The sequence below is a fragment of the Platichthys flesus genome, chromosome 8, assembly GCF_949316205.1.
Source record: "Platichthys flesus chromosome 8, fPlaFle2.1, whole genome shotgun sequence".
Taxonomy (NCBI): Eukaryota; Metazoa; Chordata; class Actinopteri; order Pleuronectiformes; family Pleuronectidae; genus Platichthys; species Platichthys flesus.
The window spans coordinates 7,430,515-7,457,479 of record NC_084952.1 but is presented as its reverse complement, the minus strand read 5'-3'; the positions used below and the strand labels follow the sequence as shown (position 1 = coordinate 7,457,479).

The following is a 26,965-nucleotide window of genomic DNA, read 5'->3' as shown; positions in this document are numbered from 1 at the left end:
CCAGTGTGTAACCTGCCTCTCACCCAGTGATTGCTGGGATTTTTTCAGCGCCCAACAACCATCAAAGTTTTAAATAGATTTGTTCTTTAAAAGATTGTATTGAGGAAATAACATATATTTAAACATGTTTACTGATCATTTTCACCTTGAAAACAATCTTGTTATATCTTATATATCTTGATGATGCAAATGTTAATGTTTTTCATGAAAGCAACTTGTATAAAAGTGTAAATACATGGAAGAAAGGACAGTCTGTTGTTTACAAAATCTGAGACACAACCAGAGAGAATGGCTCCTCAACCTTGTCTCCATGTACGTTTCTCTAAACATTTTAAGGACAATCACCTCTTAAGGCCATAAACAGCATGGGCGGCTGCACAAAGCTTTTTGTATTCACCCAGACCGACCGACCCAGACAGCCATGCAGAACCTTATTTACTCAGCAGCGGAGGATGAACGGAGGTTAGGCCACAAGCAGGGCAATCCAGCCACAGGTCGGACCTCGGGGGGGATGGCTAAAGATTGGGATTTTGTGGCAGACTGAGCAGACGTTTCCCTGGGACAGTCGGTGGACGACCTAAGTTTCAATTTTGTGAAAAAGAAAGAACAAACACTGCAAATGTTGGACACACTGACAAAACATCTGATAGTCGAAAGAGGATTTCACACATTCTCAGAGCAATTTCCTTCTAAACTCGGATCTTTTCAAATTAAGAGACAAGCCTGCGATGGCATTTGGGGGGGGATGTGAGAGCCAATCTCAAACACTGCCCTCAAGGTCAGGATGTGACAGGTCAGGCTTGGTATGTGACCATGAATAAAACAGAAGCATGGCTCATGGTTATATTAAGGGCGGTTTGGTCAAAGAGCATTTCTCCCTTCGGTTTTCACTGGTCGGAGTGAAAAAGGAGTGATCACCACAGTCGGAGTCTGACCTTTAATTGGCGAGACATTCATTTATCTTCCGGGCTGAGATCAGGCTGAGGTGAAAGGTGAGAGAGGGACAGCCTCCGTCGTATAAAGCCTGATAAATAAAAGGGATAAAAGGGTTGACATTTGCAGAGTTCACCACAGGTATCAAGCAGGTGTCTTGTATATTTTTGCAGTTATCTTACAAGATATTGTTTTGTTTTTTTTTACCCTTGTCTGTTTGTTGGTCTGTTTGCTCGTTTGTAAGCAAGATTACACAAAATTACCCAGCGGATTTACATGATACTTGGTGGAAAGAGGCATTATGGGTCAGTGTAGAGCATATACAATTTTGGTGTGGATTCAGATCAGGGGGCGTATCTAGAAACGCACACTATTTCCATTCTAGATCCCAGTGTTTTCCTTTGATTACCGCTGCCCCTTGTCTCTCCGCTCTAAGCTTTTTGTGTCCGTCTGCCTTCTACCTCCATCTCACCGGCTCCACTGTGTTGCATCATCATCAACTCCACCTGGAGCAGCAGTATTAGCACAGGTCCTTCACCCTCATCCAACAATAGCATCTCTATATGTTTACATTATGGCAGCTCCGTCTTCTCCCATTCTGCACAAGCTAATCTTTTAATTGACCTTTACCTCGGATCACAACTTTCTGATTTCAACAACAACAATCGTGAATTCATTTTTTCGATCTCCTCTGTTCTTCAGCTTTAAAAGACTTCAAGCGAGTTCAAGTGAGGTGGATTTGCAGTCGGCCGGTCGGGGTGTCGTCTGAACACGGATCCTTGTTAATCCGTACCGTAGATGGGCACAGTTTATTTTTAGCCATCATCATCTCAATGCTTGAAGAGTGACTAGGGCACCAAATGTGTATTAATTCACTACTGAAATTAATCACCTACAAATGACCTGTTTACTACTGTTTGAGTAACAGCACATTTATTTTAAGTGAACTATGTATTTGTGTTTTCTTGAGAAGGGTTGCAACACTTCATTAAATATCACCGCGCATCTAATGGGTTGGTTTGTCCCTGACTAACACTTGAGCCTCAGTGACCAGACGTAAACTGTCCCAGTGGACTGAACTGAGAGGTGTCAATCTAATTATCCAACCCTCAGCAAGAATATAAATAGGCATATAGGAAAAAAGGCTTTCATTCTAACGAAGGTGTCAGGCATAAGCCAGAGTCAGCACGTCTGTAAAAACTGAAAAATCTCATCTTTTGTTTCTTGTCAAGGGATTTAATGACGTTAAGAGACAAATATAGAATGAACAAACCTAGGACATCAAATGAATGAATAGATAAGAGAGGCTTCCACTATAAAAATGGGACATGTGACATCAATATTCATTGGGTGAGCATCTGGAGGACGAGTTTGTAGTAGGAGACACACTCTGTAGCCAAAGATATCAGTGGGCTTGGAGAGCAGCGACAACAGTCTGGCTGCCAGTGACAGAAGTCCTCATCTTTTCATGTCCTCTCTCTGTTTCCCCTCCACACATCTACCCGCCCCATCTCCACCTCCCTCGTCTTCACATCCTCGCCACACTGCAGAGCCGGCCTCTCAGGTTCCTGCAGCTGGCATGAAAATAAAGAGAAATGCGAGAGAGTTGAAAAGAGGCAGAACGGTACACCAGCACCTCTTCAGCTACCAGAATCCATGAGAGGCATTCTAATAAACCCCTGCAATATACATGCTGTTTCACAAGACTTCTGATTTCTGCTTATGGGGATGAAATTCTGCTTACAAGCGCATATACTCATGAAAAATAGAATGCGGCTGATATTGATAAAAACTGGCATAAATGAATTATCAGATTCAAAAGTAAAAGGAGGCTTATGAATTTTCAGTCCTTGATAAGAACAGAGAACTCAAATCTGCATTTTTAATACTCACGCCTCAGGGAAAAAAGAGAAGTAGATAATATAAATTATATAAAGTAAAGGTTAATCTGCTCCGTTTTGTCAAATATGAAGCCAACAATAAAAGAGTGACACCGCCGCCCGCTCAGGAAGCCGTAGATCTACTGGGTGGATTCTACTGGGGAATAGGAATGACTGCCACAGAGGCAATTTAACCCTGTGACTGATGTGTCACATTGTGCTACTGCCCTGTGATCTCTCACATCGCGCCTTTAATGGATATGAGAGGGCAGGTACACTGATCTGTAACCTGCGTCGCTGCACGTCTCAGAGACACCCAGCAGGTATGTAATCGACACAGAGATTTAGTCTCTGATGGGAGAGGCGGAGGCTTTTCCTACAATGTCGAGTGATGGTGGGGCTTGTTAGAAATGTCTGACTGTGTTTGAGAAGGCTGGAAAAAATGCTTCCTCATTCCTCGGATAAACTCACTGGATAATCAACCTTAAAGTGACTAAATTTACAATAAAGACGATATACTAACAGATCATTTTGGGATACAAGGTATGTTTTAAGTGTTTCCACCAAGTGGCAACACCATGGCGTCACCAATTGGTTTGTGACCGGAGCCCGTCTGAGAGCTCGAGGTCCCTGCAGGCCAACCTACACCTGCAGGCTGCTCCCATTGGACGATACCAGTCACATGGTATCAATGCCACGATGCATATACATGGCAACATAATTTACTAAACGAACATTATGCTGGATTGAAGAAGACTTTAAACTAGCAGTTTCAGAAATTCTGTAGGAAAATGTTTACAGTTGTTAAAAATAAAATGAGAATCAGAGTCATTAAAAAAAAAACGAGGTATTTTTTTGCAGATATTGGTCATTCAAGAGAATATAGGTTTCTAACTAGTACATTTCATAAATGTTTTGTTTTTTAAATGTTTATGTTTACTAGCAACAATATGATATATTTGTTTGCCTTACTAGCTACAGGGCCTCAGCTCCTAAAACCTAAAATACAGAATTTGTGTTTGTGCCCCAATAATTTCCCCCAAAAATGGGCGGGGACATGGCATAAGGGCAAAGTACCCACATGGCTGCTCTCATTGTGGAATAGATAGTTCACGCTAACTCACTACACGTGGACTATATAGTGAGTGAATCAATTACAAGCTCTACATAGTCTGTACACTGACACACTTCAGTCAGACACCTCCTCCACCAATTTATCCTGACTGGGATTATTCATCAGTGTTTCTGGTCATCAAGCAGCTTGTGTTAACCAGTGTAATTCAGCTCATTGTATGCAGCCACTACAAAACAATTAAAGCTAATTAACACACCAGGAAACAAAAAACTGAAGCCACTGTTTCTTTAAATCTTCACCCCCATTTCTAATTTGAGTTTTGGAACGAGGGATCGCACGGCACGAGGCAATAGAAGCAGGAGAAACCTTACTTTAAAAAAAAAAAAAAGAAAGCAACACCAACAGTATGTCATGCAAACCGACCCTCCTGAGCAACGCGACCCAGTGAGTGGGAGAGTGAGTGCTCAGCGGAGTCCAGCTGCCCGCAGCACGGAGCCCGCTGTGTGGATGTCTGCGTGCAGCCCTCTGGACTTGGTGGGAGGAGGAGAAGTTTCCCTAAAGACGAGCCTGGATCACTGAGAGAGAGAGAGAGAGAGAGAGAGAGAGAGAGAGAGAGAGAGAGAGAGAGAGACAGAGATAGAGAGAGAGAGAGAGAGAGACGATGCCTTCCTCCTCCAACACACAATCGCGAGCCGCTCAGTGGATTTGCTGATTGCCGAAATTATCTTTCCGCAAGTTTATTCAACGGGACTGAGGAGAGGTTTTTGTTTGAGCCAGAGGATGCTCCCACATGTCGTTCGGATCCTGTATGTCTTGTCTTTCTGCTTTTTCCAAGGAGGCTTTATCAGGTGAGGAGGCGCGCCAGCCTGTGAGATCGCCTTGTTTCTTGGTGCGAGTTGTTTCTTCTCTTCTCGTGCAACTGCTTTGCATGAACTTTTCATCCACAACTGGCTGCTCACACCACATCGGGCACATTTCGTAGACTTTTATTTCTCTTTTAACTTATTACGCATTGTTTGGAAAATGTCCCTATGGTGGCGCGAAGGAAACAATTGAGGTTTCAGCCAAATAATTGACAAAAAAATATATCGGATGTGATATTATCAAATGAGGAAAAACGGCACATGTCCGTTTATAAAGGGTTGCATGCGGAACGAGGTGCGCACGGTCTCGCACGAGACAACCCAGTTCATTTTTACGCACAGATTTACGCACAGGACTCTGATCTCTGGACACCAACTCTTCAAATCACGATTTCTACAGTTTGTTATCTGGTGTCAATTGCAAATGAGTTACAAGCCCACAAATAAACATGAAAGAAACATCACACATTAGTGCCTTATTAAAACGTGTCCTGGTTGCGAACTACCTGTGGAACTCCTTGATTTCCAGGGTTGCGTTGCAGGCTTTAAATGGCAAATCGAAGACTCCAGTGAATGATGGGATATTAATGTGATGATTAACTATTCTCCAATTAGCTTAATGGGGAAACAAGCCATTCGCTGCTCACTGACACTCGTACCTGACAGATTGCATGGACGTTAAACCTTTGGGATTATTTATCCAGTCAGAGCAAGAAATAAAGAGTGCTGATTCAATTGGAGTAGATTTGGCTCCAGTCAGTGTGTTTTCAGTGTGTCTCGGGGACAGAAGAAACAAAAGCACCTCCCTCTGCTCCTCCTGTCTTCCTCTAATGGTTTTTACCACACACACTCACACACTCACACACACACACACACAAACCTCATGTCACTCTCCCAACCCTCACACCCACACCGAGACCATCTACAAACCAGCTCCTCTTTCTCCTATGTCCTCCCTAATCCCACATACCCTTGCTGCTGTCCTCTCTCCTCCACTGGTGGCCAAAACTTGTATTTTCAGTGAATACTTTCCTTATTTCATGCCCTGCCAACCTCAGGTGTGAGCGGCAGGGAATTAGGATCTGCATAATCCTGGAGTGGAACAGAGCCGTGACTCTGTGAACCCAGGGGCAAATGGGAGCAGCTAGCCTGGAGAGCAAGCCGACTGACGGCACCACCTCTGAGGAAATGACATGCCCTCCTACCAGCCCCCTTTCCTGCCATGTAGAGGGGACTGAGAGAGGGAGGAGGGCAGGTGTAAAAGACAGGCAGAATCTGATAGGGGTGTGTGGTGAGGAGACGGGGGAGAGATGGAGGGGTGGGGGATGGAAATGGGAATGGAGCAAACTGGGACAAAGACAAATGCGAGGGTGATTCATTTAGCTGGAGGTGGCGGGGAGATTAGTAAAGTGGAGGACTGGGCTGGGAGATGGAGAGAAATGGTTCGGATAGGAATGAGGAGGATGAGTTTGAGGAGGGGGGGGGGCAGTGGAAAGTGTGAGAAAAAAGATTGTCATCTGAAGTAGTCGACAAACTGAATCGGTGCGATAGGTTTCACACTGGATGATTGTCACGAGGAACCAGAAGGAGGGCTGTAATAAATAAGAAAGTTCATATCATAGTCTGTAAGGGTGTTAAGAGAGCTTTGTGGATTGTGTGTGCGCGTGTGTGTGTGTGTCCTTGTGTGTGTGTATCATCTCTTGTACTGTTGCAACGCTGCAGGCCTGTTAGACGTGAATGTCGGCTTGAAAGGAAGCCCTGAATCTGTCTGTTTGCCTGAACCTATTCTGCCACTTGTTTCTCAGCAGTTTTTTTTTTTAAGTTTTCTTTCATGACGGAAAAATACAAAACTAAATTGTCAATTAGCGTTTGATAGCTAAACACTGACAGTCAGTTGAGGGCAACAACATAGTGGTTTTTACTGCTATACTCAGCTATAAACAGCAGCTGTGGTGGAAATTGAACACTTTGTCAATGTGTTGGAAGGACATGGAGGAATGATCCGTGCACTGCAAGACTTCAGGTCACAGTTTGTGTCCCTGCTCCTGCAGATCCACTCCACCCGCCACCAAATGAATCTGCTTCATTTCAGTGTCTTATCAGCTCAAAACCGAATCCAGTCACCACAGAGCCAGTTGGCGAGCGCAGCCAATAATCCTGTGGACTGTTGCCAACAGACCATAAGACCTAAGTAACACCTGCACTTTATTCTGAAGAAAAAGGTCCAGTAATGTTTGTTGTGTGAAAGGCGGTTACTGTGACACATGAGCATTTCCAGCTCAGAATTTTTTCCGAATGATTTATATTGAATAAATATCGCGATTTGACCAAACGTCTAAATGTTCACTCAGTCCCTTACAGCTTTTGATTTAATGCTAGGGACATGAGATGGTCAAAATCACTTCAGATTCGTGAAAGATTGGTCTAATCCTGGAACAACGTTACCTTAAAGGGATAGTTCACTCAAAAAGGAATATTCACTCATTATCTACTTCCCCCTGTGCCGATGGAGGGGTGGTTGAAACTTGGAGCAGGACATATAGCCCTAAAAACAATGTGTAAATGATGCTGTTTCGAGTCAAATGTGAATGTCTGGGTTTACAGGAACTTGGCTGACAACACAGGGGCAGAATGGAGGCATGTTGTGTTTTTTTCTGTTTGTTTACGTTCGAAGAATCAGTCGCCATATAATTATATTTTTGGGGATTTAGCTGCAACGCTGTTTACCTCTTAAACTCTAATAGTGTTTTGTGGACTCAGACACTTCACCCATCCCTCTGATGGCATAGTGGTGAGTGGATAATGAGTGAGGGTTCATTTTTGGGTGAACTGTAACCTTAATGACATCCTTCTCACAAGCAGAGCTTCAAAACATAAGAAACTCAAATAGAGTTTTTACCTCTAAAAGTCGCTGGATGTTAATAATATAACATAAACCTAAACTCTCAAACAGTGAATTCACAGTAGACACACAAATTGTATAAATATGTTCATCTGCTGTGTAAATTGAACACATTAACAGTCCACACCAAAAATACATTCAAGATTTATGTTTCGGATTAAAGTTAGTGGAGTCTTTTGCAAGAAATTATAAATTTAAAATCGCTTGTTTGCAATTTCAGATTTAAACTTGATTTGTGTTAACATGTTTTTTTTTATGAAAGTAGGTAAAAGATAATGAGCCTTACAAAGTGATTTATTCATACCCCACATCAGCTGCTTTATACCAGTGGTATATCATAAGCTGAATTTAGCTCCCAGTTTGAGCCTTTTCCAGTGACTGCAGTTTTTTTTTTAAATTGCAAGTCAGCGAGTGTGAAGGGCGAGAGGGGAAGACAGTTCGGGAGTCGGTCTGGTCAGTGTGAGGAGCCATGGGTGATAACATTTCGTAACAAATGAGGTCTCTGAGGACGACTCTCCTCGAGCACAGTGAACTCTTTTTTTTTTTGAACAAATTTCTCATCTAAGCCCTGGTGGCCAAAAGGTTGCAACTCTTAACAGGAAACATAAAGCAGTGGAACTTGCTTCCTCAAATGAAGACAGATGTGCAAAGGATGGCTGCAGTTCAAACCTACGTTGTACTAAAGATAAACAACTGCCTAGAATTACTTTTCCAAAGTATCTAAAGGGTTTAAAACATCTAAATCAGATCAGTCAAATCAGTGGAGTGTATATTATCTGATGTGAATGTGGCATTGAAATTAATCAATGTCTTTTTTAAATTTCCAATTCCAACTATTGACCAATTGCTAACGGTCTTGTCAATAAGCTCTGATTGAATAGAGATAAAAAATGTAGCATCTTCTTATAGCTTGCTAGCTGCGTTGCATCGTCCACTTTCATTTGGCTCCACAGACCATAACGTGATGAAGAATGGTTTCTAGACAGTTACAAGAGTCAATGGTGCAATAATCTGTAGAGTAAACTGTGTGAACTCATTGACCCTCTAGCCTCCAAGAGCGTGTTAGCTGACAGCTCAGAAAGTGCTTTACCTCTTTAACAAGCGCTTATTGAATGAGATGACGAATGTTTCAGAGGAAGCTCTGAGAGAAGTCACATCTCAGAACCTCGTCATTCAAGCTGTAGGAAGAAAGTGGGAGCGGCCTGCAGGATCGCCTGTTGTCTAATGGTTGAACGACGAGAACGTTGGTTTTGTTGGTATTATGAAGTTATAGGGCAGTGGTATTGACAAAGGGAACTGGTTGATTTCGCCATTCAACAGACTGCACGACTGCACTTTGTTTTGAAAAAGTTAGCAAATACAATATTTTAATTGACAGCCGCCAAACCATGCCCGTCTACAAACCTAATCAATGTCAAGTATTGGTAGATTCAGCCTGCGTAGGTGATGACAGCAGGATCTACTTATACAAAGGTCTGCTCCCTAAATTATAATCTGAATCCAAAATGTTCAAAATAAAACAAACACATGATCCTTAGTTCAGACATTCAGGTGTGAAAATGGCCTTAAAGCTGCAGATCAAGTACTCCGAGCTCGGATTGAAATGTAGCATCACAAACTTAAATCTGAGTTGAGTCAAGTTTTCTTTAGGAGAAAGCTTGAGAATGTTAAAAACTGCAGTAATTCTCAGAACAAAGTAAACAGGAACCCAAACTTCAAAAGCTCCGTCGTTGGACGAGGACACAATCTTTCTGTGACAGGTTTTAATGAAATTCTGATGGCGGTCCCAGCTTGTGTAGAAGAATCAGCAACAGTAAAGTAATATCTGGAGGCTAGTAAACAGTGGAGGGAAGAGGACCGCAATTATCCTGTGTGTTCACTTTAAACGTTTAGCAACCCACAAGGAGCTGGAGATGTGTTTCGCCACAAATAATGTGCACAGAAAAACTTGGGAGAGAAAATGTCTGTTCCACTTTGGAATCGATTTTCACTCAGGAGGAAGCCAGTGGAGAAATACATGTGTTTAAATTGAAATGAAACAGAAAGTAAGATAAATAAAGATGAGGCTGGAGCGCACATGCAGGGTTTCTCTTGTTAATCTCTAACAAAAGGTAAACTGTGCACGCCCACAGCGGTGAAGAAGAAAAAAAAAACAATTTAACCTTGAGTTCGAGTGTCACAGACACTTCGGGGGTTCTCTCATCCTCTCTGAAAACACAGGAAATCCCCACACGTTAGGCTGAAGCACAGACTGGAGCAGCGAGGAGCACTGACGACAAAAGGAAGCTTGAAAGAAGGACAGATGGGATGCTTACGTGAGCTAATGACTTAAAAAACGAGAGCTAGGCGGGAGACAGGAGTCGAGCAGAAGGTTTGCTCTCCGCAGCCGGCTCCACCGTGAACAGTAGCACTGTACTTAACAATGAAATATGAAGTCTAGGGATGAGGAGGACAATCTTCAGAAGATGAACAAAAGAGTTTAGGCTTCTGCGCTGATACGCTCCGAGCTCCCGTGAGGACATGTTGGGGATTTAATTGCAGCTTGTTTCGATAAGAACTTCAAAACAAGTCATTATTTATTCTGCTGGTTCACAGAGGAATGTCAAGATTAGGTTTTTCTTCAACTAGTATGATTTTGTGTCTTGGCAGCCGGAGGAAAAAGTCACTGCAAAACTCGCACTGAGCCAAACACTCCTCCTGCTGCGAGCAACTTTTAATAAAAAAAAGAGTTGGCGAGCTGCACTTGGTCACACGGTCTAATCTAAAATCCCCGACAAGAGAGCGGAGTCTGACACAGACGGGCCCGTTGCGTCGGTTGACATTAAATCTGGTTCTGGATATGTGGTGGAGGTGACAGCTTACTGATGGTCTCCAGCAGTCAGCCAGCAGCACCTCCCGTGTTCGGCTGACACCCGCAGCTGAGAGATGTGACTGATGGTTCTCAGCCCATTTCAATCAAACCACACGTGACCTTTCCCCTGGTTTTCCCGGTATGAAATGTGCATTACAATCTCCTCTGCCACATCTTAGCACTGTAATTTTCACTGGGACCCTGGCGCCCCCGGATAAAGATGGTGATTTGGTGCTGAGGGAATATGTCTCCTGAAACACGCCTGGGATTTTTTTTGATTATATTTTCTATTAGGGAGAATCTCAGGAGTTTAAAAGCTATAATCAATGTCATCTTACAAATAGTTTCAACCCGGGTTAGAAAAATGTGTCTTCCTTTTCCCTCACTAAACCACGTGAGGGTGAAATGTCTCCCGAGCTGCCGGATGACAAATACATCATGAAGTGTAACTGATGCACGTCCGCTCAGGGTAGAAGTTTATCTCTTCAGATATGTGGCCAGTTAATGCTCAGCTGGAAGAGCCTTAGAATGCATCAGTGCCCGATGGTCATGGAAGGAATCACCAAAACCTTTCAGGACCAAATCAGATCCGATTTATTTTTATGCTTCCTGGGTTCAGACACTAAAATGTGATGCCAGGGATGAAAAAGAACCATTGAGTTAAATGAACGCCTCATGGCCACAAACCTGCAAAATGCAACTCCAGTGAAAACCATACTAACCACAGGGCGAACATGCAAACTCCACATAGAATGATCCCGGCCGACCCTGGGATTCAAACCAAGAGCATTCTTGTTGTGAAACAATGGTACCGACAAACTTTACCGTCGGACTATCAGTTTGAATATAAAAAATTAATTTCACCACATTCTATTGTCAAATCAATTTCTGACCAAAAAATAGATCCCAGACATGTAGCTGAGATGGAGGCAGAGTGGAACGATGGTGTTCAGGTTGGTTTCAGAACCACAGCTCCTCCTGCAAGTACTAAACGCAGGAGGAGGGGGTTTCATTCTGTGCATGAAAACAGCGCACAGTGTGAGTCAGTAACACCGTGTGTGACACAGTGGTGGGGTAATGCAATAGAGTGGATCCCTTCACTCTTCTTCTCGGGTCCTGCCAGATTAAAATGGCCACTTATTGACTGGAGCAGCACTTTGGCTCAGAGGTCCACCACTGTAGGTCGTTACGCTCTCTGCAATTAGGAGCATGAAGTGGGCGGCCATTATAAAACCCTCCATTATGTCGTTGTGTCCGTCCAAACTGTCCATAATGATTACACTTCACTCTCAGGGAGAAGGTGGAGTTCCATCCACACAACAAAAAAGATACAAAATAACACCTCATAACAAATGCTTGATGGAAAAGAGACAGAGTTGTGGAATCAAACTGAAGATCTGGTTCATAATGGAATCAAAATCGTATTAACCGAAAGCGTTTAGGGTGACCATGCAACTTACCAGCCAAACCACACAGGGTAAAGCCCAACAGTGGTGGAGCCTATTACACAGAGTAACTCAGAGTGAAAGGAACACCTCAGCCCATTAGATTTAATCTGCCAGTTTGATTGTAGCTGTGTGAGCTACAGTTCAGTACGTGCGGGGAGATATTGGAAGTTAGATTCAGGAAATAAGAGATAATGGGGAATTGAAATTAACATACTACATGCTTGAGCTTAACAAAAATGAGAGTGTGTCAAATTGAACTAAATCTGATGAATCATTTAGAACAGATTTAACACTCTATCATACCCTGTTCTCAGTCTGACTCAGTTCAAATTGTTTTTACTTATCATTAGTCATCTGCAGATAATTTAGACACTAATTCTCCAAGAATACATTTAATTGAGGGGATCTCAGGCCTTGCACTCATTGATGAGTTTTTCCAATCTCTGTCATTGAGGTGGGATTACATCTGTGTTCGTTGGATAACCTGCTGGCAGTAATAGGAACCTGTGTAATTCCTCTACACACTGAATGAACTAGGAACTATACTGCCTGGTTATAGACCTCCTGTGATGTCCTGATCAGACCTGGTATTGCAGTAACGTCCGTCCTCAGAGATCTGGTTACGTGTGGAGCGGCGCTAGGTTCAGCTGTTCACGCCTGGCATTCGAACGCGTCTCATGTGACCACTCAGGATCGGATATCACTGCCCCTGCTCTATATGCACAAACACATGTGAGTCTATTCTGTTCCCAGTTTACAGATGTATCTGTCGATGTGTTTGTGTATCAGTGTGAGCGAGCGAGAGAGAGAGAGAGAGAGAGAGAGAGAGAGAGAAATCAATGTGCTTTGTGCAGCTCTGCTCGGGAATAAGATTTCACCCATTTGAAAGAAATTTTAATTCACTCCCAGTTTGAATAATGTGGCCACAAACAAAAGAAGGATCACTCACCATTTGGAAATATTAAAAAGCGGTGCAATTAAAGGTTTACTTTGTAAACATGTCGTTTTCCATGTTCTACCAGCAGGAGATCTTAGAGGGGCTTCTGGTTTCTAAACTAAGCTTCGCTCTGTTGGCCGAACACTGTAGGTCTCCACTTTCGGACATTTTGTGATGTAATTGTTCTGTTTGCCATTAGTGGGCTGCAGGTCTCTGCGACACAGTGTTAAGCTTATTCTAGGGTAAAACACTCCAGATCATGTACTTCCACAAATCCCGGTCACCCTGACCTCCCTGCATCACTGGCAGACACTTTTCTCCTCACATTAGGGAGATGAGTAGTTGTCCTTGACAAGTGAGGTGCAGAATTCAACTCTAATGATATCATAGTGTGCTAAAAAGAAACAAGAGCTGTCAATGACAATAGCTGAGCCAAGTTTTCTTTTAGAGTACAACACAACAGCTTAGGCTCTGAAATGTGTTGCTGCTGAGCCACGGGATATTTTGAATCGTGTTGGTGCACGGTGTCATAGACAGGCTGGTTTTGAAAGGATGCAACTTTGACTGTCTCTCTTTCAAAGATCTGTTTTTCCCCAAATAATTGCAGCTAGCAAACAAGGAGAACTCCTGGTGAGTAATCTTTATTTAGATGTCAAAGTTTGCACATTCAAGCTCCTCACACTTATTATTTCACTGATCTGTTTCTGGAGCAGGAGGAAATCACTGATTCGTGGATTCCTAGAACAGAGGAAGAGATACTGTGAGTGAGTCTCATTTTGGGACATTTAAATTGACATCATTAAATTTACTGTTAAACCAGATTAACAGGCCCTGAGCCTCATTTAGGTTAGTGTATGGGAGAAGAGCGAGAGAAGCTCCTGCTGCCATTCTGTTTCAAATGTGCTCAATGCTGTAATTTCTTTTGGGATCTGTAATGAATAGGAAAATAAATGTGGCCAAAGTGGAAATCTGTGTGTACCTCTACTAATTTATCACAACGGATGCAAGTCTATTAGAGTCTGAGCCTTTAATTAACTCTCGCCCCTTTTCTTGATTCAATCAATGTCCTGGCAGACATTTGTCTTCCCCTGAAAGGACCGATTGGTGTGAAGTTATATGTCTAGGCTGATAATCATAATGTTTACTACCAATTATATCTATAAAAAGTAAGATTTGATTATTAACATTCATATTTTAGGCCCAAACCAGACTAACATCAGGATGCAGGGGTTCAAATCAGGCTCAGCTCAAACTGATCAGGTCCTATCCTGGTCGGGTGGAAGAGCTCTATGCGTTAATTATAATTAATTAATTCTGCAGTTCATAAGCAAATCTAGACACTACAAAGTTTCTCCATTTCTCCATTAAAGTGATTTAAAAACAGGCTGTCAAGCATTCAATTGAATTTACAATGATAAAAGACTAATTCTCTGCACCACTTTTTGACTTGCCCTCGCTCCTGCCCCTGTAGAGAGACACGACAGACTTAATGTTTGTTTCTGCAATGAAAAAAATAAATGACACTTAAAACGACATAGCTGCTGTTAACCATTAAAAGAGGCTGTAAAATTCACTCTCAGTCTTTGCTCGGTCCAAACGGTTGAAATGGTATTTTCAAGCGAAGCCTGCTAATATCTAAGTCGTAATCTCTTCAGACTGGAAGTCACATTGACATTGGGGGAAGACTTGGTGACACCGCGATCAAAAAGAAGAAGTGTGACATTGTGTTATGGCTCTTTGGAGGACACACAACTTAGACGTCTTTTAATGTGATTTTGTACTTGAAGACGCTCACCGTTAGTTATGCACGGCCATACTGTGTTCACGGTTATCTCAGGCCCCACATTAAGAGCGGGGGGTTTCTAAACATCCATAACAGGGCAGTTGACATCTCTTTTATCGTGTTAGACACAATCAGAGTCTGGAAATGTATTCACCTTGGTGCCTGACCACTGAGACTCCAATCCATTTGTCTGCGTGTTCCCTCAAGACGCCCACATCGTATCCTAGAATAATGTGTCATATGGGGTGGCTCTCCTCTTCGGATGAGAAATGTTCGCTTTTCAATAAGTGGGCGCTACGCTCGACAGACGTGTCACAGACTCAGATGATGGCTCTGGGTTACTTGCTGATCCTGACACATTTTAGAAAATGTTCTTTAATCTTTGTGACACATGTCTGCAGTGTTGTGCGTTTGACACCAACCAAAAACAATTTCAATACCAGCGACTCCAGGGAAGGATTTGCTGCTCTGTATACAATGGAGTAATTAAATCCACCTGAAAGAAAGACAGAGAGAAAGCACATCAGTGTATGTCAAACAGGATTAGTTCGCAGACTGTCTGAACTTGTTTTTCCTCAACAGGCTGAAGGATTACCATAACCATACCTGCCTTTGTTCTTTGGAAAAAGTGCAAGACATGCTATGCATGTCCAGCAGCCCGAGAGGCTCTTGTGAATAAGACATCACCCTGGAAAAAGTGCACAAAGCAAACAGAGCAGTGCCTGAGTTGTCTCTTGGACTTGAGTCTCTGAGGAAATCTCACAGAGCCAGTGTCTTTCTAGCCTTTGGGTTTCTTTTAATCAGAGACAGAAAACATGAGGATGCTTAACCGTCAGCTTTGTGTTATGGTGCATGAAGTACACTGACTGACAGCGTGTAATGTGGAGTGTTGTGACTGGTGCCATACACAAGGACAGATGAAAACAAAGTTTATCATATGTCTTTCTAAGTGCATCCGTTCGGATTGCGTTGCTGTTTGTTCCTTTTTAGCTCTGGTTTTATTCCCTGATGTTTTGTTTTCTTAGTTTGGTTCATTGGTTCTGTGTTTAAGCTTTGCTTGTTTACGACCTTAAAAAATAACCAAAAGCAGCCGTTTATCCCTTTGTAGAGTCGAAGCAACGTCACATAGAAGCTTGTACTCCCACACCAACCCTTTAAAATCACCCTCAGAAAGGTTCTGAAGTTTTTGTGTCTTTTGGTCGTCCCACCCAAACTGTTGGCAATTTACGATCTGTGTTACTGCTCTGTTTCGTCCGTAAGGTTTCAGAAGACGGGAACAAAGTAAAGACAGTGTGCGGACAGAATGCTTCAACTGCTGAACCTTGAGTACTGCTGTTGCACAACTTATCCTCATTACATACAGTCATAACACTTTATACTGATAGAACCAATTGAGTTTTATTATTTATTATTCTAACAAACTGTCAGTAAAATGTGAAGTAAAGAGTTAATTGGCTTTTACTCTGATATTTACCTGTGATTTGTTGAATATGTGTTAGTCGGAAAGTTGTAAATTTAGATACAAATGTATTATTTGTCCAAATGTCTTTTCTCGTGCTCAGGCTGACAGTTATTCATTATTCGTTTTACTTCTGAGGCAAGACAATCACAAAGGCAGCAGGAGCTTGTCACAGTGGTAATCAGAAAACAGAGCTTGTCCATGTCCATCCGTGTAGAATGTTCCAGTAAACATCTGTTAGTGGACAAGAATGTCCCCAAACAATAATCTTAAGTGTCATCAAGCAGTGCAGTCAGAGGGGTCGTCAAACAAACCCGCTCGGTGAAATGATCCATTAGCAGCATGAGTGAAACGAGAAAGTGATATTTCACGAAACGTTGTTGTCGTTAGGTTCCCTCCTCTGTGGGCGCGAGTCTGAAAATCCCTGTTAGACTAAGCTCCGTGGAGGCTCTGTCATGATGCTGTTGTTTCCAGCCAGAGGTTTGATGAAGCGAAACAGGCCGGGGGCTATGCCTACAACTTCCTTTCTCCTAGCTGTCATGTCCAAAATATGGGTCAAGTAGAGTGCAGTGGCTGTCTTCGCTTGTGTGTGTGTATATGTGTGTGTATATGTGTGTGTGTGTTTTTGAGTGAATCATGTGTCTGTATGTCAATCTGCTTTACCTCATCCTCCTGGGCTGACTCCTCACTTCACTGTGCAGACTGACAGAAGAGCCGTTCGGTTGAAGACACGGGTGAACCGTAACCGGGGCCCGGCTCACATCGACTCCCCCGTCGGCCCTTGGATTTCTCACGTCCTCCTACAATGCAGCAACTGCTGTGGTGCCACAGCCCCTGAGGCAAATAAGAAAGCCACCAGACCCTTACTTCCTCAATAAGGAGCAACAGTTAGCGGTTGACAACCATGTAGCCAAGGGGGGGGAGAGAAAAGTCAGAACTGCCGAAGATTCAGCAACGGCTAATTCCTTATACACCATATATAGCTGTGTTAACACCATCTTGTAAGCAGCTTAAAGCAGTTAGCAAACATAAGAAAAAGATTATGGCAACTGGAAATGAGCATACGCTATCAGAGGATAGGATGTAAACGGAGACTGATGGTCGGCGGCAGCTCGATCCATGTTCATACATATACCGGCGCACTTGGCAAATGGAAGACATTAATCAGCACAGCTAAGCAGTCTTCTAATTACATGTTTGGCTGTGCTCTGTTAAGACTGCAGTCGACTTCTGTAGGAATCCAGCTGTAGAGATTTTCCCAGAGGCCTTCAAGACCACAGAAGGAAGGGTGGGATGTGCAGGGATGCAGAGCCCAACATGTGGAGGCAAACACACAGCCCTCTTTTTGGAAGATAATGAAGATGCACACAGGCTTCATTATGTTACGCAATTACCATTCAAGTTTGGCTGCAACGAAGACAAAAAAAAAATAATCCAATCTTGCTTCCCTATCCACAGCGTTTCATTACCCTGCTTTGATCATTATTTTATACCCCCTGCATGTAAACACAGATATTCAGTTTACAGCAAGGTTCATAATGATGGCAGAAATTGGCATGCAGGCATAAATCTGCTTTGATTGCTTAGGGGGGAAAAAGTGTTGAATGTGCAGATGTTAAAAAGATGTGTAAACATGCGTAATAAAGGCCGGGTTGTATTTGCATGAATCTAGATGTGCTGTACAAAGTGGACAATTATTTTACTGCCTTGCCGAAACGACAAAATACATATAAAAACACATCTGGTGAGGATTGAGCTGCGGTCCGTCTCAAGCCCCGGAGCAGACGCGTCAAAGCAATCTTTCCCAGTCAGAACAGTCCTTTGCTGACTCTGTTTCCCAGAGACTGACAGGAGGCAATCCAGGCTGCGATCAGATCTAAGACGTGGAAAGGGTGGCCGGACTTCAGAGAGGAGAGGAGAGATATCTGGAGGATGGGTGGGTCTGAGGCTGCCTCGTGGTAGATTCATCTAGCTTGGGGGAGGGGGGGGGGGGGGTGAGTTCCTCAGGTTTATCACTTAGATTGCCATTTAAACCGGCACTGTTGGAAGCCCTGTTTGTTTGTGTGATTTAGTTTTAGGGAGCTCCAACAGGAGGTAAATGCTGAACACTTCATATACGATTAAATACACTTCTTCCTACGAAGTCTAAGGCTACTGGCCAGTTGGAAAGGGGGCTTTAGATTATATGACCTTGTTTGAGTCACCAGTGATTCAAATGTCAATTATGACTATAGGTTTAAACCACGAATGTACATTTGAGTGTAATGTAATAACAGCGGCACATTTAACAGGGTCAAAATGACTCAAGGAAGAGTCAGTCACCCAAGTATTCAGGCAAGTAGTTAGCTAATATAAAGTCTTGTTAAGACATATGGATTTCCATGTGCTAGTTCTTAGCTGTGTCCAGATTCGGGGCCACATCCTTAGGAGGACTAAGGCCCTGTCCCAGTTCCTCTCCCTTGGCCATGCCCCTGGATATGAAGGGCCCTTAGCTGAGAGTGCCCCCTTCCAAACGGAGGGTTGGGGGGGGCTCATTTCCCCTGGGAATTGGGTCACCACTCGCTATGTTATCAGCAGCCAACCAACATTATTACATTGACAAAAAATAACCATTATCAACCATAGTGACACATGTGAACACTGCATGACAGACGGGACAGATGGATCTATTGATCAATTCAGTCAATTTAACATTAGTCTTGTCCATAGGAAGGTCTGCTCTGCAGTGGAAATGTTAGGTTACTCGCTCCCCAGTGAAACTGCCTACATGATTCTTCAGATTTCACCTTTGCTACTGGATTCGAATAATGAATAAAAAAGGTTTTATCATGGTTATTTTGCTAGATTTAATACTTATATTTAAGAGCATTTTCATGGGGGTCCTGAATATACTGTTGAAGGGCTGTTTGAAGGGCGAGATGGCCACTACCCCTACGTCACATAGAGAAATAGGACAACACTAAGCCTTCACAGCCATGTGCAGAATGAAGGGGTGGGCCAAGCGGTGTGGCTTAAAGGGCAGAGGCAGAGATGAAATGAGATGTTTTGCAATGTGATATAAAATAAGCAAACACTATAACCGTTGAACTTTCATGGATGTTGGACATTTCTGCATATGCCCATTTGGAATTGAAATCAAGTTCCTGATATTTCTGAGATAAACTAAAAGCAGATTAGTTGCCAGACACCATGCGGGGGCTGAGCATTTAATTCTGTTGTTGCATTTTGATAAGCGGATGTAGAAATTACGAGTTGGAGAGTGTAGTGTTGTTTCCTTCAGTCTTAAGCACACAATGCTCAGAAACTCAGCTGATTAGGAAATTAATCACAAAGCTAATTAAACCATATTTTACACAAATATTCATTTTTTAATCACTAGACTAGAATGTATTGCGAGTGCTTAAGATGACTTAAGGCTGCATGGGAAAAGCCCGGGGTGGAGGTTGGAGTTCAGTGTAGTAGAAACAGGCCATCATGAGCAAATCCGTCATCGAGCCACAGTTCATTGTGCCCTCACCATTGCTGTGGCACAAGCCTGGAAGGATGATATCTGCCAGGTCTTCCCGAGATAGCAAGCCTTACTCCCACAAGATTAAAGATTGCATTACAAATTAGTATGCATGAGCGACGGCGCAGAGTTGTGATGTACTGTGTGTTAACGTGGATTAATCTAAATCACTACACCCAGGGTCTGCATTGAGCCGGCTAAATAGACTTTAACAGTAAGTGCATCCTACAATTAGCATTGGCTCTTGGCCGAGCTAATTATGCTCCACTACAAAACAAGAGATCAAAAGATAACACTGTGGAGAATATAAATAATTCCGAAGTAGGAATGGAACTGAAAGCAAGTCTGTAAACAGCACAATATCAAGTGGGAATGAATCATCTAGCTGCCAATGTTTAAAATACACTAAATCCTCCAAAAAACATTTATAATGTATGCCTATGCTTTTCACTTCCCTGAACACATACAGAGTTGTTTAAAACAAACCACAGTAGCCAACAGACGAGGGCATTGTTGGTTTGATCCTCTTCATCGGATTTAGTGATAAAATCAACAAAATGGGCCACATTTGCCACATTTATCTATTATTTAAAAAAAGGTAGCTGAAGTATGTGAAAAGGTACAGTCTTTTGCTTTTCAACCTTCCCTTGCATAATGAAGGATTGTTCTGCACAGATAGAGGTCATAAGAAAATAATGAACTGTCTGGGAAACTCACAAGTAATTTCAAATCCATCCATCTTCCATTTTATCTACATAGACTATATGCATGTGTGCCCTGTAGGTTTATCCCATGATATCTTAAAACCCCGGCGGAACAATTTCTAGAAATCTGCCTTGCAAATGGGACCTCTGTACTTTGAATGCTTAATCTGCACACACTTTCTCATTTCAGGTCAGTCCTACTCAACTCTGGCTCACTGTTGACACACAGACACTTTGTGTTGTATGTAGGACGTCAGTGTGCATCTCGTCACCAAGTTAAACCTTCTGGGTGCCTCCGTTTGGGCTTCTATGATTCTCAAGTTGTGGTCTCACCCTCATCCTTGAGACCCAAATGTCAATGTCCGCTGCCTTTGAGCTAGGAAACAGTCTGCATCTGTGTTTCCATACCTAGAGATGTCACTGTGCAGGAGTGGCAGGGGTCAAGCTGCTGAATATGAATGTGCAACGGTGAATAGCAGTGTGAGCCGAATCCAATTCCTCAATGAGCCTAGTGGTCAAATGGGGACAGCAGTAGCCATAGGCCGTCAAATACAGTAGTGTGAAGGGCTAAAAGGACAAACATTTGTATTATATTACCATGAAGCACCTCGTCTTTGACAAGAGTTCATGTAGTTCATTTTGAAAGTTGAGTTGATTGTCCGTAGGGTCGACTTCACGGTGAGAGCTCCTCTATGAGAGCTACACCTAAGGGTCAAGTGGATGTCAAGGTTTTTTTTTTATAAGTGGGACATTAGAGCAGAGAAAGCAGTTCCGTGCTCTTTCCGATTATGCTAATGACACTGACAAGTTAGTATGCCCATGCAACGGTGTCTGATGGTGTAGCTGTCCCCCAGTGCTCCCTTGTCGGAACCCAGGGAAGAGCCACACTGGGAAATGATGAGCTTTTCTGATCACCAGCTCCCTAATGGAAAAGCGATTAAAAAGAATGTGTTTGCACTGCGTGGGCAGGTTCCCCATCTAATTACGAGTGATTTTGATCAGTTACTCCCAAATCTGAAAATAAAGAATAAGATAAGATAACACAAAGGCTTCGTATTGTGAAAACCAATCAGCCAGTTTTGTGTGTATCCTGAGCAAACATGCATTTAAAATACATAGAGGATTGAGATTGCAGGACAATAAGAGGACACAGTGAATGTTGAAAACAAATGTTGGTTTCTTGCAAACCTTGCTCTCTCCCTGGTCCATTTATGTCCTCATACATTTGAGATGTATGTTCTACACACAGTGTGACAGCTACAGCTTCTTTTCTGGCTGTGTAAGGTTACATGTCCTTCACATTAATCATGTACCAGTTCTCATGTTCTGTGGCTCCACATTGTTTGTAGATATAATGGAAGCCTGTAAATAATCAAACATTTGAATTGGTTTACAAGAGCTGTTTACACACTTTGTGTCTTTATATCATAACTGAAACTGTAGACCTTATAAAAAGATGGATTACAGACATCACTTCCTCCGGTTGCACAACAACGAAATGAAATATCCCGGACATGGTGTGATATCAACGACCTAATATGACAGAAAATCTGACAAAAATGTGTTTGATGTGTACTCTGACATTTTGTTTTATAGCCCATGTCCCTTCTGCTAACATGGAAAAAAGCTGGGTTTGTGACTTATACTGCAGCCAGCCACCGGAGGGTCATTGAGATGAGTTGGGTAGAATACAGTACATGACAACTGCTAAAAATAAAATTTGTACAAAGCCAGAAGTAAGGTGTGGAGGTGAGGTTAGATGTGGAGGTCCCATCACTTCTGGGTGTGGTTCTTCAAGCAAAGATCGCGATTTTTTTCCCCATAACCATGCGCTTAATTTCCACCAATTAGCATAGGAATAGTCGGATATTAAGAAAAAAAGATCAAAATGCTACTGAATGTTAAATAAAATGTGTCCAGCCGGATCAGGGCTCTTTATATTGAGTTTAGATTAACTCACAATACAAACAAGTTGTTGAATAATAACAGTTTCTGCGGAAGGCACATTTTTTTCTTGAGAAAAATTGGAAAACAGAATGAGGGAACCATGGCCGAGCCTGGTCCATGCCTCCACGTTTTGCATGTTTGCAAAAAAAAGACGACATGCCGTTTTCTCGAATCGCTGGTCATGTGTTCACGCGCTTTTATTAAAATAAATGGCTGACTGAAAATTTCTGTTCGAGGCCAGATGGGGTGGAACGGTAATCAACAACCGACTGGCTCCTCAGATTATTTGCACACACAGTGGTTTGCTGTGATTGATCTGCTGACAGCACGGTGCTGACAGGTTTGTCTTGAGCAGTGTCCCCCCCCCCCCCGAGCAGTCGAGTGAACACTAGGTTGAGTTTACGTGAGCACAGGATGATGAATAACTGCCTCACATACTCCATCCAGAATAGAAGTACTGGAAGTTTAAATCTGAAATTACCTTACATGCCAATATATGCAAAGGATCTGGAGATTAAAGCCTTGTTTCCGATCTTTAAATTGTCTCCTCATAGAGAATTCAGAATTCAAAGAGAGATAAAACGCTCATAAAGGCTCTAAAGATGTACACTAGCTGGCATAGGCTACTAAAATTTCAAAGATACTAAATCGCTCCTGAGCAGCTGCTCCAGTGAGTTTAACTGTCGCACTGTTATAACCAACTCTCTCGCTGTCATACTTTAAAGTCTGTATACACAATTGTGTATCGGCTTCGTCTGAACTTTAAACTTTATAAAAAGCCAAATAAAACCCCTCGTTAAAAATAGTGTGTCAGTCAAGAGTTGCTCTGTAACGGAGGGAAAGAGGGAGTCGTTGCATATTCTCGACAGCAGTCTGGCACGAATGCTCATATCAAAGGGATGTAGGGGGAGGGAGAAGGTCAGGCTCATTAAATGTCAGCAAAGAGCATCTTAATAATTGAATCCCACAGACAAAGAAACACATAATTTAGCTTTGAAGAGTTCTGATGAGCCACTTGCAGATACACTTGAAACGACAGATACTCTTTAGAGACTGCTTTACAGTGCATTAAACGCAAAGGACATAGCATCCGGAATTTTTTTTTTACTGTTGGTTAATTGAGACATGGACGTTTGAGGGTCTGGCTTTCTAACTGGCTGCACTGAATCTGAAACATTGTTCAAGAATCACTCAGGACACAAGTACCCACTTTGTCAGACAGATCTTTTGTCATGCTTGTAAACAGGTTGTTTCTTCATGCCTCTCCATGATAGAAAGATAAGTCGATATTCAAGAACTGATGCCACCACACACACGCTCTCGGTAGAAAAGTGTCCAATCAGAAAAGCATGAACGCTGATGGAGAGGGAAACATCTACACCCACATCTGAGGGTGAGATGTTCAACACATCAGAGTGTAAAGTGCTTATCATTTTAAAATGTTGAACCTCTAATACCCATAGACCAAAATGAATCAGCTAATTATTGCCCATTTTCCCCTCAACTTTTTGAACATGATTACAGTAGCTATGACCACAACTTCCTCAAGGAGGCTTTGCAGATACGAGATTGCTCACATATGAAGAAGTTGAAGAAAAAAATAAATGTAAAAGTGCAGTTAATGGAAATCACTGAACTCATGTCTTGTCAACACTACTGTGGATATTTAAACACTCAAACAAGCATGCCCAGCCAGTAGGGGGCGATGAGGTCAACATTAACAATCCATTAAATACAAGAAAAGGCAGCAGTGATATTGGGCGTGGCAGATGAATGCCGGTCATTTTGTTAGGTGATGCTACACTTAGCAGTGCTAACCAAACATTGAGGTGAATCTCACCTCAACGCTATGTTGTATATGTACACATGGATACATTTAGAATATCTGCACTTTGGATGTTTGCAGTATAAAGTCCCAATGTGTCCGAAGTGGAAATGTTCTTTCACACAGCTCCAGTCCATATCTGATCATTTACTACAGATTCATTTGCAGCACAGTGTCAAGAAACAGCATCAAAATAGAGCTTTTAAACGTGACGCATCTCATTGTTTCTCCCGTGTTCATCATCATCATCAACGAGCCGAGATGACTCACACACTTCTCCACAGATCCAGGCTATATTTCACTAGAAAATGCTCGGAGAGTGTGTGTTGGTTTATAGCTTTGACTTCAGAGCTCTGACTCACTCAGGTACAGTATCAGGGTGATACAGGAGAGTCACAGAATAGACTGGATCGGTGAAATAAAAAGATTTTCACCCCGGAGACGTCGTGCGATGTGAGCCACGTCGACAACCATGTTCACGACTCATTCCAAAACAAAGCGCTTACCGTCAGTATCGCTTTTGTGTTCGTGACACAACCGCAACCCAAGAGAGAGTGTTTGTTATCAATGACTGGAAGGACACAAGTCTGACCATCAATCCATTTATCTGTGTACCGTTGTGTGTTAGAGAGAGAGAGAGAGACATTAAAGGGTCTCCAGTATCATCAGCTACACACCAGAGTGGACCTCAGCCAGGGGCCGTGTGGAGTGGAGTCAGGGGCCCAGGGAGAGTTGAGCTTGATAATGTAAGAAAGACTGAGACATGTGCACAGCTCCACTGGGAGAGTCCCACTCAAAGTGCTGGACCTGGTATTATATTTAGCCTCTGTAACTGCCGGGCTCCAGGGAGGGGATCTCTAATGGTTAGCGGAGAAATCGCACTTTACCAGGACAACTGTTTGTATGTTAACATTGTAGATGACCCGTCACATGATTCTTACGCGGTCCGCCATCAGCTCACATCTGTGTGCAGCAAGCTGAACACACTTCTAAGAAAAGAGATCGACGACAGGAGCTCAGATGTCCCCGTCACAAATACAGCACAATAAATAGTTTGCTATTACCAGAATAGAACTCGTTAGAGCCCATATCTCCGCCAAGGCCCAACAGGACGACCTTAAATTCAATCAGGCCGCACACACTCATCAATTCCCTAAATGTGCCTGGTTCTTTTCATCAGGATCCATTGATTATTCCCTGGGAAACCAGTGAGGATGTCGAAAAACACAAACATCGCCCCCTGATCTGGATCCATACTTAAATGTCCATCAATGTGTGTGTGTGTGTGTGTGTGGAAATCTGTTCTGTAGTTTTTGCATAATCCTGCTAATGACTAGCCAAACAAACAAATGCAGATGAGGTAATTAAGTCTGATAACAGGAGTTTCTTCCATTACAAAAACAACAGTTGTGAAACTAGTTTGGTAAAACACACTGGACTCCTGATACCATATAAGCAGCTAACTAGACTTTATTGTGACTTACCAGCAGGTGAGCAGGTCGATGGTCAGGAACGTCAAAACTTAGAAAAGTATAGAAAACCAGAACTTTATCAAAACGTTACAGGGGAAATAATCTCTGGGAAATGCTGGAGCATTAAATCATTAAAGAAACTGATGAGACAAAGTGAACAAAGGGAAACACAGAGTGAACACAGGCCGGACAGGTGGTCCATAGGGGAGGGACACCAGACAAAGACAGGAAGTGAGAGAGACAGGAAATAAAGAACTCAACGTGCAAAGATATAAAATCCAGATATACAAAAAAACAAAAGACATAAATCACAAGTTCAAAAAGTCCTCTTCAAAGGCCTAAACACAGAAAGTGTTGAAGGCAGTAAAATATTAAACAAAGAAAGACGAAAAACTGCCTAAAACTGTTGCTGTTATTGCAACAAAAAAAAACTTTTGAATGCTTAATTAAAACTTGATTGATTCATACAGATGGTTAATTTACATTCAGACACTGCAGCACAACACTGTCAGTTGATAAAATTGAGGAAGTGACAGCCGGTTCCCCTCTGAAGGCTGAGAAGGATTTACGAATCACAGGTGAACAAGGACACTTCAGAATGAAGGATCGGCAGTAAACACAGAAAGAACCAGCAAAAAGTAAACAGTTTGAAAAGTTACACCGATTATACTTGTATTTATATTGTTCACCATATAGCTGCCTATTACTGTTTAAATAACATACTTTATATGCTAACGTTTATTTCAATATCTCCTTGTACATAATGCTAATTAAATACAGTATACTTGTACACTGCACTTTCCTGAAGTCTGCACAAGTAGAATTCTGAAGTGGAGGGTGTATATCTACATATTCTGTTTATTTGTATTCAATATAATTTTTTATATTGATTATATTGCCTATTTTAATCTTCTATATTATTCATGTTCTCTTCTCGACCTCTGATTTGACTATCTGCTGCTATCACATATGAATTTCCCCAGCGTGGGATCAATGACGATTATCTTATCTTATCTTATCTTATCTCATCTTATCATACCACTAACTACGTCTACATTATTACAAATCTTTGAGGTTCAGCTCAGCTTCCCTCTCTTATTCCCAAACACGTCCTCAGCTAATTCCCCGATCCTTTCGCCCCTGACCACACAGTTTATGTGACTCTAACTACGGCTCAGTGGACGTGAGATCGGTGGATCAGCGAGCGGCTTCGTACGCGCCCGTGAGAACAGAGGGCATCAGCAGAGCCGTGCCTCGGAGGAAGTCGAACCCGCCACACTTTCAGATCATGACAGATCGTGATCTGTTAACAATCGCATCAAAGGATGTGGTGCAATCAGCGGGAAGGGGGGGGGGACCAGTGAGAAATCAAAATCTT

The 26,965-nt window shown here is 42.5% G+C and overlaps 1 protein-coding gene across 2 annotated transcripts in view; it reads left to right on the top strand.

Moving 5' to 3' along the window:
- The first annotated feature begins 4,312 nt into the window (after positions 1-4,312).
- Positions 4,313-26,965, top strand: part of glra4a (glycine receptor, alpha 4a) — a 40,133-nt gene continuing 17,480 nt past the window's right edge. Inside the window, exon 1 of one of the 2 annotated variants that reach the window (XM_062394472.1) lies at positions 4,313-4,736. In XM_062394472.1, coding sequence (XP_062250456.1) covers positions 4,669-4,736 — 68 coding nt within the window. In that variant the 5' untranslated portion in view covers positions 4,313-4,668. The remainder of the gene's footprint in view (positions 4,737-26,965) is intronic. The other variant, XM_062394473.1, reaches the window with a different exon arrangement.